The sequence below is a fragment of the Eptatretus burgeri genome, chromosome 1, assembly GCF_056783735.1.
Source record: "Eptatretus burgeri isolate ZD-2024b chromosome 1, Ebu_testis_v1, whole genome shotgun sequence".
Classification (NCBI taxonomy): Eukaryota; Metazoa; Chordata; class Myxini; order Myxiniformes; family Myxinidae; genus Eptatretus; species Eptatretus burgeri.
The window spans coordinates 52,571,659-52,583,962 of NC_140961.1; the positions used below are offsets into that span (position 1 = coordinate 52,571,659).

Sequence of the window (12,304 nt, forward strand, 5' to 3'; positions counted from 1 at the left end):
TGCCGTCGAGGGAGCAAAGTGCAAGGTTGTAGACCTCCTCGTTGTAGTCCGCATCAGGATTGCCAACATTGTGACGGTGCTGGAACAGGTAGTCTTCAGAGAGGAGGTCACAAAACTGATACAAGAGTGTGCGGGGATTGCTAGGGAAACAGGTGGTTATGATGACTGCCATGAGACTCTGAGATTTGGTGTAGACTGGCTGATGCCTGCCTCCTCCATAGCAAGGTGGAGGTGCTGGTTGTGCTGTGTCACGTGATTGGGTTTTCGTATATCATGCCTCGCCCGCTAGGGGTGGCAGGAATGTGCTTCTGGTCACGCAATAAAGCGGAGTTGATGCTGGCACGCTTGCTTCTCGTGTTCCACTGCACCTTGTACACTCTAGTTGGCTGACGAGGATGGTTGAAAACGGACGTGTACCCGTTTTCGTCGGAGACGACTTCGGATTGTTTTCAGAACAATTGGAATGCTATTTCCACGCGAATGATGTGGAGGACGAGAGCAAACAGAAGTCGATCTTGCTCGCTTCGCTTTCGGCGGAGCATTATCGACTACTGCGAGATTTGGTGGCGCCGGACAAGCCCCGGGATGACGGGCTGTCGTTTCGGGACATTATGCAGAAGATGAAAGCACACATGGCGCCGGAGAAGTCATTACAGTTCGCTCGATACCAGTTCGATCGCCTCTCGAAAGGGGCAGAGGAACGCGTCGCTGATTTCGTGGCGCGGATTAAGCGTTCTTCCGTGGCCTGCAAGTTCACGGCGGGGGAGCGTCCAGCGTGGCTCAGGGATCGTTTTATCGCTGGTTTACAAGATGCGAAGATGGTTTCAGCGGTTCTACGGCTGAAGGGTGAAGCCATTACATTCGACTCGGCGGTCAGCACGGCTACAGCGGTCGAGCAGACTCGCGGGGATGTTCGAGCCATCACCGGCCACGCGGGGTCGCGAGCACCCCAGGACGCACGCTCGACCTTCGATGCGGGTCGGACGTCGCCGCACGTGCGGCGAATTGGCCCCGCGGCCGTGTTTGGGATGCGGAGGTCGACACCTGCGCCGTGCGTGCCCGTATAAAGGCACCGTGTGTTTGAATTGTCACAAGGTGGGTCATCTGAAGCGTGTGTGCCGTGGGGCGCCGGCCACCGTTCAGGTCATGGACGGCGATGTGCGAGGTGACCCGGGGCGGGACCGGCAGCCGTTGATGGGCCTGTTTTCAATTGGCCCGGTGGCGGCGCGCCCGATGATGGTGGAAGTCGAAGTGAACAAAACGCCGATCACGTTCCAGGTCGATACGGGAGCGGCTGTGTCGATCATCGGCGAACAGACCGCGCGTAGACTCAACGGTCTGAAGCTTATCAGGTCAAACCTCACGCTGTTCACGTACACCCGCGAGAAGATAACGCCAGTCGGGATGGCAGACGTGTCTGTGCGATACCAAGGCCAGGTCGCCACGCTTCGGGTGTAAGTCGTGTCGGGGAGTGGACCGTCTCTCCTCGGCCGAGATTGGCTGGCCCGCATCAGGCAAGACTGGGCCGCAGTTCACCTTGTGCAACCCGTGCCGAGCCGATGGGAGGATCATTTGGAGAAGATTCTTCAAAGACATCAAGGTTTGTTTGGCGACGACCTTGGGAAACTCAAGGGCATGGAGGCAAAACTCTTCCTGAAGGAGGGGGTGGTTCCTCGGTTTTGTAAACCACGTCCGGTGCCGTATGCCCTGCGGGACAAGGTCAAGGGTGAGCTGGAGGCCTGTGGAGTGATCGAACGGGTGTTGTGCTCAGATTGGGCCACCCCGGTTGCCACGGTGCTGAAACGGAATGGAGACGTCTGATTGTGCGAGGACTTCAAATCTACGGTTAACCCGGGGCTCAGCGTGGAGCAATATCCACTGCCGTCAATCGATGAAATATATGCGCGATTGGCAGGGAGTCAATACTTCACGAAGCTTGATCTGTGTGATGCATATTTTCACCTGCCGATGGATCCTGGGAGTAGCGAGCTTTTGACAATCAAAACGTGTCAAGGACTCTATCGATATACCCGACTCTGTTTTGGGATTTCTTCGGCCCCAGCTTTGTGGCAGAAAGCCATGGATCAGGTTTGCATTTCCACTGCCCGCTCAGACCTACCTGGACGATGTGCTCATTGCGGGGAAAATGGCGGACGAGCATCTTGCGAACATTGCCCAAGTGCTGACAAAGCTAGAAGTGTGCGGCCTGCGCTTGAACAGGACAAGTGCGCGTTCTTCAAGCAGCGCTTGGAATACCTCGGGCACATCATCACGCCGGAGGGGCTGTTGAAAGGTCCTCGGAAGGTGGAAGCGATTCAACACATGCCACCGCCTCGCGACAAGACGCAGCTGCGCTCGTTCATTGGTATGGCCCAGTATTACCAAAGGTTCGTGCGAGGGCTCAGCTCACAACTTGCATCGTTAACACGGTTGCTCAGGAAGGACAAGCGCTGGGCCTGGGGGCCTGCACACCAGGCGTCGTTCGACCGCGTCAAGCGGCTGCTCACAGAGGATACGGTCCTCGTGCACTACGAGCCTGCGCATCCGCTCCTATTGGCATGCGACAGCTCTGCATATGGCATCGGGGCAGTGCTCTCCCACAGGATGGACGATGGTTCCGAGCGGCCTGTTTGTTTTGCATCCCGGACCCTGTCCGCAGCAGAGCGGGGATATGCCCAGATCGAGCGCGAGGCTCTCATCCTCGTCTGGGGTGTGCGGAGGTTTCATCAATACCTGCTGGGACGGCATTTCACTTTGCAGACGGATCACAAACCGCTTCAATTCATCCTGAGACCCGAACGCGGGGTGCCGGTGGTAGCGGCCGCGCGAATACAGCGGTGGTGTCTGTTTCTTGGTGCTTGCGATTATGATATTCAGTTCCGAAGCACTGAGAAGCATGCTAACTGCGACTGGCTCTCACGCTTGCTGTGTGCGGAGGGTCCAGCTGCGTCTGAGTTGGCCGACCGGGTCGATGTGTTCGCGCTGGGCAGGTCCAAAGCGGGCCCGTCACGGCCAGACAGGTCGCGGTGGAATTGGCTCGTGATCCGGTGCTCGCCCGTGTCGTCCAGGCGATTTCTACGGGGAATTGGAGCGATCTGCCTTCGACACCGGCATTTCAACCGTTCACGTCACACGCATCGGAGCTGTCGTTGGGGATGGCGTTATGGTGCGTTATGTGGGGGATGAGGACGGTGATTCCACCGAAGTTAAGGCAGCGGTGTTTGGAAGAACTGCATGTCAGTCACCTTGGCATCATGAAGACCAAGAATCTTGCTCATAGCCTGTTGTGGTGGCCGGGGTTGGACAAAGACATCGAGCAGTTGGTTAAGCGTTGTGCCACGTGCCAAACAGATGCTGATAACCCGCGTCGAGCTTCGGGACTATGGCCTGCGCCAGACAGAGCCTGGCAGAGGGTCCATGTAGATTTTGCGGGGCCGGTTAATGGCAAAATGTTTTTGATTGTGATCGATGCATTCTCTAAATGGCCGGAGGTTGTAGTAATGCAGCATACATCAGCAAACATTACAGTAGAGAAACTGCGGACGATCTTTGCTAATAAAGGGTTACCGGAGATCCTGGTCTCTGATAATGGTCCACAGTTCATCGCGGGTGTATTTGATGAGTTTATGCGCCAAAATGGTATTCGACATCTGAGGTCCGCACCGTATCATCCTGAGATGAATGGGCAAGCTGATTCGTTTGTTAAGATGTTGAAACGGGCTTTGCACAGGGGGGGGGGGGGTGGGGGGTTGCACCTGTGCAGACGGTGGTCGATGTCTTTTTGCTCCATTACAGGAACGCAGTTCATCCTGTCACGGGTGATTCACCTGCCATTCGTCTCTATGGACGGGCATTATGGTCCAGACTGGATTTGCTGCGACCTGGAGGGTTGGGGAGTGGGGCGGTGTCACATCCGACGTGGCTGCGCGGCTTTGATGTGGGACAGCGGGTAATGGTGCGTGATTATATCCACGGTTCCAAATGGGTGCCGGCTCTGGTCTCTGTGGTACTGGGGCCGGCGAATTGCATGGTGGGGATGTGTGGAAGCGGCATGTGGACCAAATGCATGATCGCTGTTCAGCGTCACCCTCCCCGGGCCGAACGATGTGGGACCCCCACCTGTAATGTCGCCGGCACCTGACGTTGTATCGCCGGGGCCGGATGTGCCGATGCCCAGGGGGTCTTCGCCTGATGCTGTCCTACCCGGGGACGTCGGGCAGGCTGGTCGGCCGGGGGCGGTTGTTATTGCGGATGGCGCGAGTCCCGCGAGGGTGTCACCTCGACCGAGCCGGGAGGCGTCTGAGCCTGGACTGTCTGACGGCGCTGCCCGTCCGAGGCGGGTCAGGGTGCGGCCGTGGTACTTGGAGGATTATGAGGGTTGGTGGGTTTCAGGTGGTCATGTTATGATTGTCCTTTCATCATTTGACTTGTCATTTTATGAGGGGAGGAGTGTGCTGTGTCACGTGATTGGGTTTTCGTATATCATGCCTCGCCCGCTAGGGGTGGCAGGCATGTGCTTCTGGTCGCGAAATAAAGCGGAGTTGATGCTGGCACGCTTGCTTCTCGTGTTCCACTGCACCTCGTACACTCTACTGGTCATTTTCCAGGAGTCCCCTTGTGAGACAGGCTTCACGGAAGGACAATTCCTGGCCATCCACGGTTCTCAGAACAGTGAAGGAGGAGGGGCCACAGACTTCAGTCAGGAGAAGTCGAACGTAGTAACAGTCACCCTGCCTCGGACTGATGCTGTAGATGTGGCCAATTCCCGGAGCCTTCCAGATTGCATGCGGACCTTCGACCACCTCTCCTCGCTTGTGGCGGGCCCACTTCTTGCGCGACTTGTCCCACATGTAGTACTCGGGCACCTCGTGGTATTTGAGCGTCTTGGCAAAATCGTCATGACTGCAGAGGTCGAAGAAGGCAGTCAGCATTGTGGCTGGCGGTGGTCGCTGTGCCCTCTCGACGGCATTGTCCACAATGAAGAAGACTCGCTGTCCATTCTCGAGGTGGACGGCTAGGTCAATCACTGGACGGAAATGTTCGGAAATTGGGTGCTCCAGGATCCTCCAGACTGCCTCGCTGCTGCCAACGTAGCGTGCATTCTGGAACTGAGCTACCTCATCCACTTGACGGTTTCCAACCTCCTCATTGGCTCACTGCAGTTCAAAGACTGCCTGATCGGTCCCCTTGGTGTCATACTTTGTGATATACTTGATGCTGGAGCAGATCTCAACGTTGATGTGGCAATTGAATTGGTGGAGGAGGAACGGGTGATAGGGTACCACCCACTGGTTGGTGACTACCTGTACCACCCGTTTTCCCTGCTGGCACATCTTTATCTCACCGGTGTGACCAACATCTTCTGGCTTGAGATGGCGATACTTGAGGTAGCTGTGATTTCCTTGCTCACTGCTCCTCAGGAATGGCTTTGGGAAATCCTTTGAGCACTTGCAGTCCTTCATGCAAGGGCTGTTCTGGTTGAGGTTTCCGCATGGATCGTGGATCATGTGTGCCATGACCATCTTGTGCAGCTCTGGATCTTGCTCCTTGTCGGGAATCTCAACACTGATGACCAGGTCAATGTCTTCGGGCTTCACCTTGTCCTCTGGAGCGACCCACAGGAGGATGTAGCAATGAGGAAGACCATGCTTCTGGTACTCAATGCTGTACAGGAAGGCTCTCATCTTCCCAAAAGCTCCCTTCTTTAGTAGCTCCATGAGCTTCTTGTTCTTTTGGCGAAAGACACAGGCAATGATGTTTGGGCAATCGTGAGGCTCTTGTCCTGGCAGGAGCTTTCTCTGGACCTCGGTCCATTTGGGATTCGTGGTCATCGTGACGAAGAAGTCAGACCTTCCCATGTGATGCACATAGGCCATGGCATCACTGTTTCTCATGCATCCACCTCAGCCCACCGGTGTATGCTGCTGGAAGGACCACCCTTTGTCCAACATTGCGAGGGTCACCATCACTGGTCATGAGGCTGTCACGGAGGTTGTCGTAGTTATCAGCAAGCAAGTTATTTTGCTCCCGGCGGATAAAGCCCAGTCGCTCTGTCTTGACCTTGCAGTAGACATCGACCAGAAACTGCTGAAATAGTTGTCGCATCTGCAGTATGTGGTTGCTCTCTCTCACCATGATGTGGTAGCTGTAGTACTGCAGCTGTCTGAGTTTTCGTCCAACCTTTCCAGTTGCAGTCCTGGCTATCAGATGGATGCTGTAGCCAACTGTTCCATATGGGAAAACTATGGGATACTGGAGTGCATCGTAAGATGCATGCAGCTCACTGATCCTTTTAAGTGGCCCATCAAGAAGTCTGAGAACGATGTCCCTGGGTTCTGTTGGCTCATTGTCCATTAGGATGGTGACTTCTGGTGCAGACTGGGTGTTGTAGCGGCGTGTGTGCTCTCCTTGCGGTCGCTTATTATCTGTGATGATCTGGCGTTCTTCAGAGTTGCCTTCTTTTGCAAGTACATCTTTTGCAGTCTTGAGTTCACGGACCAGATGGTTATTCTCGTGAAACCACTTTGTGAGCATCTCAAGGATGTGTGGTTCCTGGCAGACAGCTCCTTGGCGTGTGAGACCAGGAAGTAGACCTGCAGGAACTTTGGCTGGCCCTCTTCAGGTTTTAGCAAGCTGCCAATGCGGTGGAACACTTGACCTTGGATCCGGAAGCTCGGGTTCCAGCCCTGGACTTCAGTTTCCTTGTGCCCAAAGCTCGTCATCACAAAGCTGCCATTATATGTCTGAATGTTGTCAAGGAAGTGCTTGCTGTGGGGACCTTCACCTGAGAGAAATTCCTTCAGCAAGGGAGGAAGGGCAGGAGAGGGCTCAAGGACAGCCTTGCCATCGCTGCAGCACACACCCTTGGACTTGTAAGCCCCTCAATCCCTTGAATTTGTAAGCAGAGCATTGGGTGCAGACTTGGTCCATTCGGCCGATGTCTGCATGAGTTGTTGGGTCAGCCGGGTCATAAGTGAATGCCACCCTGTTGGCATTGTTGTGCTCTTGTGCCCTGCCAGTGCTCGTGCTTCTGCAGTGCGGTGACGCATTGCCTGAAGTCTTGCATCACACTCTTCCTCGGTCTCATTTGCTCGCCGCTGTTGTTGCCGATGAGCCTGCTCATTGAGCCTGGCTGATCGTTCCTCTTCAGTCTCTTTTTGCCGCTGTGCCTGTTCATTTAGCCTGGCATCTTGCTCCTCTTCAGTCTCCTGTTGTCTCTTCGTGTGTTTTCGCTTAGCTGCAGCTGCCTTGGGATCAATGGAGCTCTTCCTTTTTCGGGACATCTAAAATCAGAAAGTCAAATTTTGATCAGAAACTTTGGACACGTTCACTGGTCTGTCTGTCAAATTTTTATCAGGTTGTGAATAAAAAACAGTCGCGACGTGGAAAATCGATCTATTGCGGCAGAAAAAGTGAAAAGACCAAAAAAATCGACTAATTTTTTTTTCGTTTTTTTTTTAAACATCTACGATGTGCTGTTGTACCTCCTGAGACTTGCTGATTCCGAATATGCCTTCAGTTTTGCTCTGGGATGTGTAGTTCCCCAGTTATAAGAGGACAAACAAACATGCACTACTACTTTATATATTTAAATATATATATAAATATATACCTATAATTTTCCTCAATTTCTTTTCTTGTCAGGTCAGCCAGAAGATGATGCTCGAGAGATACCAAGGGTGATGTATCATGATTGGCGACTCGTACCTCGCCATGAAGAGGAAGCCTTTATTGCCTATACAGCACCACCTTTGGCACCTCCTTTGCGCTTCGTACCTTTCCCACCTCTTTTGCGAGCTGTGATATTGGCCTCATGGCAGAAGGAGGGGAGCCCCCTAAACCAAGAACCCATGCTGGACTTGTACTCTGTTCCTGACTATGCAAAGGGAACTCTTGAGGGCATTTATGGCCAATGGTCAGGGAGAAATTGAATTTCTGGTCTGCAAGAGAGGTTACTTAGTGTGCAGTCATTAATTGCTGAACTGGTTCCTTCAGGTTCACTGCGTTTTTCTTCATGACCAGTAATTTGACTGATATGGAAACAATAAAATAATTTGAACTTCTTAAAACGTTTTCACCGATACCACAATCCTGTATGTCTGCATCTTATCTTTAAGCTATGTCACATTGTTTGCAACTACACTTCATTTTATTTGCAGTATTTGTCAGGCTGTTCTTGCAATTTTATAAATCGAGTGCTCGTGTGGAACATTATTCTCCAAGACAAAAGCGATTTTTAGCATACTTTATGACCATCTTCAGTTTTGTTTTTTTTTTGTTTGTGTTTTTTGCTTTCTTTTTTGTAACACATAATATGAGTACACTGAACAGATCAGGACACAACAGAAGAAAAGGAACAGCAGAGAGGGGAAAACGGTAACGGCAGAGCCAGGAGGAGGCGGATGAGGAATGGGGTGGACAAGATGGAAATTTGGAAGGAGGAGGGATTTGAGTGGGGTTAACGAGGGTAGAAAAACAAATCGTGGTTTTAGATGCTGGTGGACAGCTGACTTAAAGACCAGGAGGGAAGAATGACATTGAAGAGAATGTGAAAGCTTGCTCCACAGGTCAGGTATGGGAGTATACGCCGGAGCAGTGCGTCGCTGCATCCACTTTCCGCCGGTACTCCAAGGTGCCTCTGTCTGGTCACCCACCAGGCAGATGCCTGGCCCATCCTCATCTTGAGATGCTGATCAACCTGCTGCAACCACGAGGAACGTGTTCGGCCCATTGGCCTCCTCCACTCATGAGGCCCCTCGCTGAGAGAATCTGGTGAGCAGGGTCAGCGTCAGTAAAACGAGCCATATTTCTAAACAGCCGCAGGTGATGCTCACGGACTATGCAGGTAACAAATCTCATTTGAGTCTCTCAGCAACCGCTCATTGGACACAAAGTCCGACCAGCAAGAGCCAAGTATTCTCCGAAGAGACCTTGTACTAAAGGATTTATGTCTGTCTCACATCCATAGAGCAAGACTGGAAGCACAAAGGACCTGAAGACTTTGGCTTTCGTCTTCCCGCACAAGTACCGGCAGCGCCACACCCCATGATACAGTGAATCCATGACTCAGCAAACGAGTGGAGGTGAGCAGTGATCCTAGATTTGGATAGTTTCATCAGAAGGGGGTGAATGGTGGACCGTGTGTGCCCTGCAGAAACCTGGGGGGGGGGGGGTTAAAGCGTGGAGATATCAGAAGGCACAGAGCAGGAAGGAGGTGGTAGAAAACGGAGACCACCAACCTGTCTGCAATGGTGAAGTAATAAGCCCATTGACTTTGGCTTCATCGCTGGAGATTCCAATAACCTTAAAGACCTTGGTTTACATGGTGTCATGCTGTGCAAGATGTGAGGCAGGGGAGCCAGCCCAGAGGGGAGAGCAGTACTCAATCAAGCTGCAGATTAATTACTTGTGGGTGGATAGAAGTTCACTTGTGCCAAGGAAGGACTTTGTATGATGTAGAATGCCGAGGCCAACTTTGAAATGGGTTTTACCCAAGAGAGATCATGGCTGATAGTGAGACCCAGAAGTTTGAATGGCTGAACTTCCACAAAAGGATTGTAAAGAAAGATAGGATGGTTTGCCAGTCAGTCCTTTCAGGAGACTGCTTAAGCAGCACCAACGCTCTGCACAAAGTATGGTGCCAATATCCTCCTCCTTTCAGAGAAAGATATTGACAGTCACCAGTCAAAGCAGCAAACAACAGACATTTTATTGGCAGCAGCTGGAAAAATACACTTTCACTGTCCTGTCGTATCTGCACCGATTAACACCGACGCTGGACGGATGGACAAAAATTGACTTTAAAGGCACTGCGTTCACTATTACTCTACTTACCTTTCCCCAAGGTTGCCAAAATGATGGCAAATCACACACATAAAGCAGATGGCTGAAACGTGCTTTCTTATCTTTTAAAGGATTTGTTTTTATATTGAAAAACACAAAGAAAAGGGTCGACAAGACTCTATCCTAAACGGAACAAACGAAGCAAGTCAAAAGACAAAGAGGAGAATGGGAATACGCAAATTTATACAAATGAGGAGAAACAAACCGCAAAACATAACCCACGAGGTGCCACAGATCACACGTACAACAACACCATAATGCAAGAGGAGATGAGGATGGGCCAGGCATTTGCCTGGGGGATGGCCAGACGTAGGCCCTTGGAGTTCCAGCGGAAAGAGATCATAATCGGTCTCTGTGCTTCCTCTGATACACAGGGTGGGTGCAGGATGGTGTCCGCTTTAGAGACCAGGAGGGAGACGCGAGCCAGTAACGAGTAGGGACAACAATGAGTAGGCCTTCAATTTGACCAGGAGTTCTTCTTTTGTCCTTTTTCCTCCAGGCCCTCAAAAACACAGGGTGATCCCAGCTTTGGTCAATTCCCCACGAGGCTTCTCCAAGTGAGATCTCCATCCTCTTTTTTTCTCTCCTTGTGGATTCAGTTCTCCTTTTCGTGGACTGTTGAGCCCTCACGAGCCGCTCTGTGTACTCCCCGGTTGACCCTCCAGTCTCGACTGACGTAGACTCTTTTTCCTGGGCCGAGTCTCCCTCTTGGGTGCTGCCCATTGGGGTGTCCGCACATCAAAAAAATAAACGTACATCTTTTCTTCTGGGCTCTACAGCCCACTGCACCACCATGGATGGCACATACTGGCCAGAGAGATCATAATCAGTCTGTGCTTCTGCAATGGGAAGTCCTCACTGAGCCCTGCTTACAAGAGGTTTTTAGATGTGCATAATTAATGAATCTGTCTACACTTTCTATAAATTACGCTGCCTCCTCAGCAAACGACTTACTCTTACAGATCACTGTAACATGGCAATCTAACCGAATCAAAACAAATGCACCATACTACACTTACCAGTCTAGTTATGGACCCGCACCCCTCCCCCTCTTTCCACCCCTTCCATGTAACAGTACTGATATAAAGATTTTGCATTGTCATTTGTATGTAGTTTTCTTCCCAATTTTGGGGGTTTTTTTTGATTTAAGAAATCTCAATTTCAGAAAATGTCTGGAGTGGTAATTTGTACATAAAGATATTAGCTACAGTAGCTGTAGTCACTGATGCAGCAGGTGCTGTCTGTTACTTTGACAAATCTATAACATGGTATAGTTGGGACATTCACCGATGGGATTAGTTGAGTTGGAAATGTAAATATTACCAATAAGCCTTTAAAAATAAAATAACAACAATCAGATCTCACACCACATGTGGACCATTTCCTAGTCGAATAAAGATTCTATCAGATGTACTGTCGTAGTTTAAAGTTGCTGATTTTGGCCACCAGAAAATTTGACACTTCCAAAGAGTTTCTAAACTGCCAACCTGAGCCAGTTATCTTTGCTACCCAGCGAGCTTGTTTCCTAGTAAGGGGAAATTCAACTGGCAGCCTGTCAAAAATAATGAGAAATATCTGAAACAGCAAGAAACACCATGATTCACAGCAGCAAACAGCCAATGAAATATGGAAGCGACTCACATAGTCAACACAGCCTGAGCATTTCTTCCTCAGCTAACTGCAGCATCCTCGATTGCGTTATTACCTCTGGAGGTATCAAAGGTGGACGGACGTTATGTTTTCATCCCTGTTTGCTTCTCCGTCTGTGATTAGGATATCTCAAAACGTTATGGACGGATTTCGATAAAATTTGGTCGACAGGTTGGCTGTGTGATGAGGACAAATCGCTTAGATTTTGGTGAATTTTTTTTTTTCACTTTTTAAGTTATCCTTCACCATTGAGAGATGGGGCCAAAAGCACAATATATAGCACAATATTTCAAAAAGTTGTGGACCGATTATGACAAAACGTGGTGGATGAGTTGCGTTGGTGACAATAACAAGCTGATTAGATTTTTGGATGCTGATGTGCTGATGTCCAGATCCAGCCTATCATTGGGATACTAAACATAAACTGTTCAGCCTGGTCGAGGCATGCGCTCTTCCGAATATATTGTAGTTTTGAAATTAAACAAATTTTGTATCGAGCAATAATGATGAATAGCTAATTTGTCTATTTCATTATTTTGTTCTTTCATACAAATAATATCAGTTGTATCACATGTCGCAATCCCTTTTTTTTTGTAGATATCTATAAGCATGTCAAGTGTTGTCAAGCTCAAATGAGCTAAGATCCTCGTCTTCTTAATGATGTCATAAAAACGAATATGACGTCATTGTGATGTATCAGGTTTGCAATAAATTATATAAGGTGCTAATGCCCGGCTTGATTCCCGCAAACAAAATTCAAACAGCTTGCCTAGTTTCGGAGATAATGGTATAGGCGATTTCCATTAGCGGC

General features: G+C 50.3%; 1 protein-coding gene across 6 annotated transcripts in view; it reads left to right on the forward strand.

Annotated features, from left to right (window-relative positions):
• The window catches only part of MRPS34 (mitochondrial ribosomal protein S34), a 135,298-nt gene that overhangs the window by 45,048 nt on the left and 77,946 nt on the right, over window positions 1–12,304 (forward strand). The window contains exon 5 of one of the 6 annotated variants that reach the window (XM_085884095.1): window positions 7,645–7,782. The exons of 4 other annotated variants lie outside the window; for them this stretch is intronic. Coding sequence is in view for 1 of the 2 variants with exons in the window: in XM_085884043.1 (XP_085740169.1) it covers window positions 7,645–7,931 (287 nt within the window). In the remaining variant the exon portion in view is untranslated. Of the gene's footprint in view, window positions 1–7,644; window positions 8,070–12,304 lie in introns of those variants that run through there. One more of the 6 variants, XM_085884043.1, reaches the window with a different exon arrangement.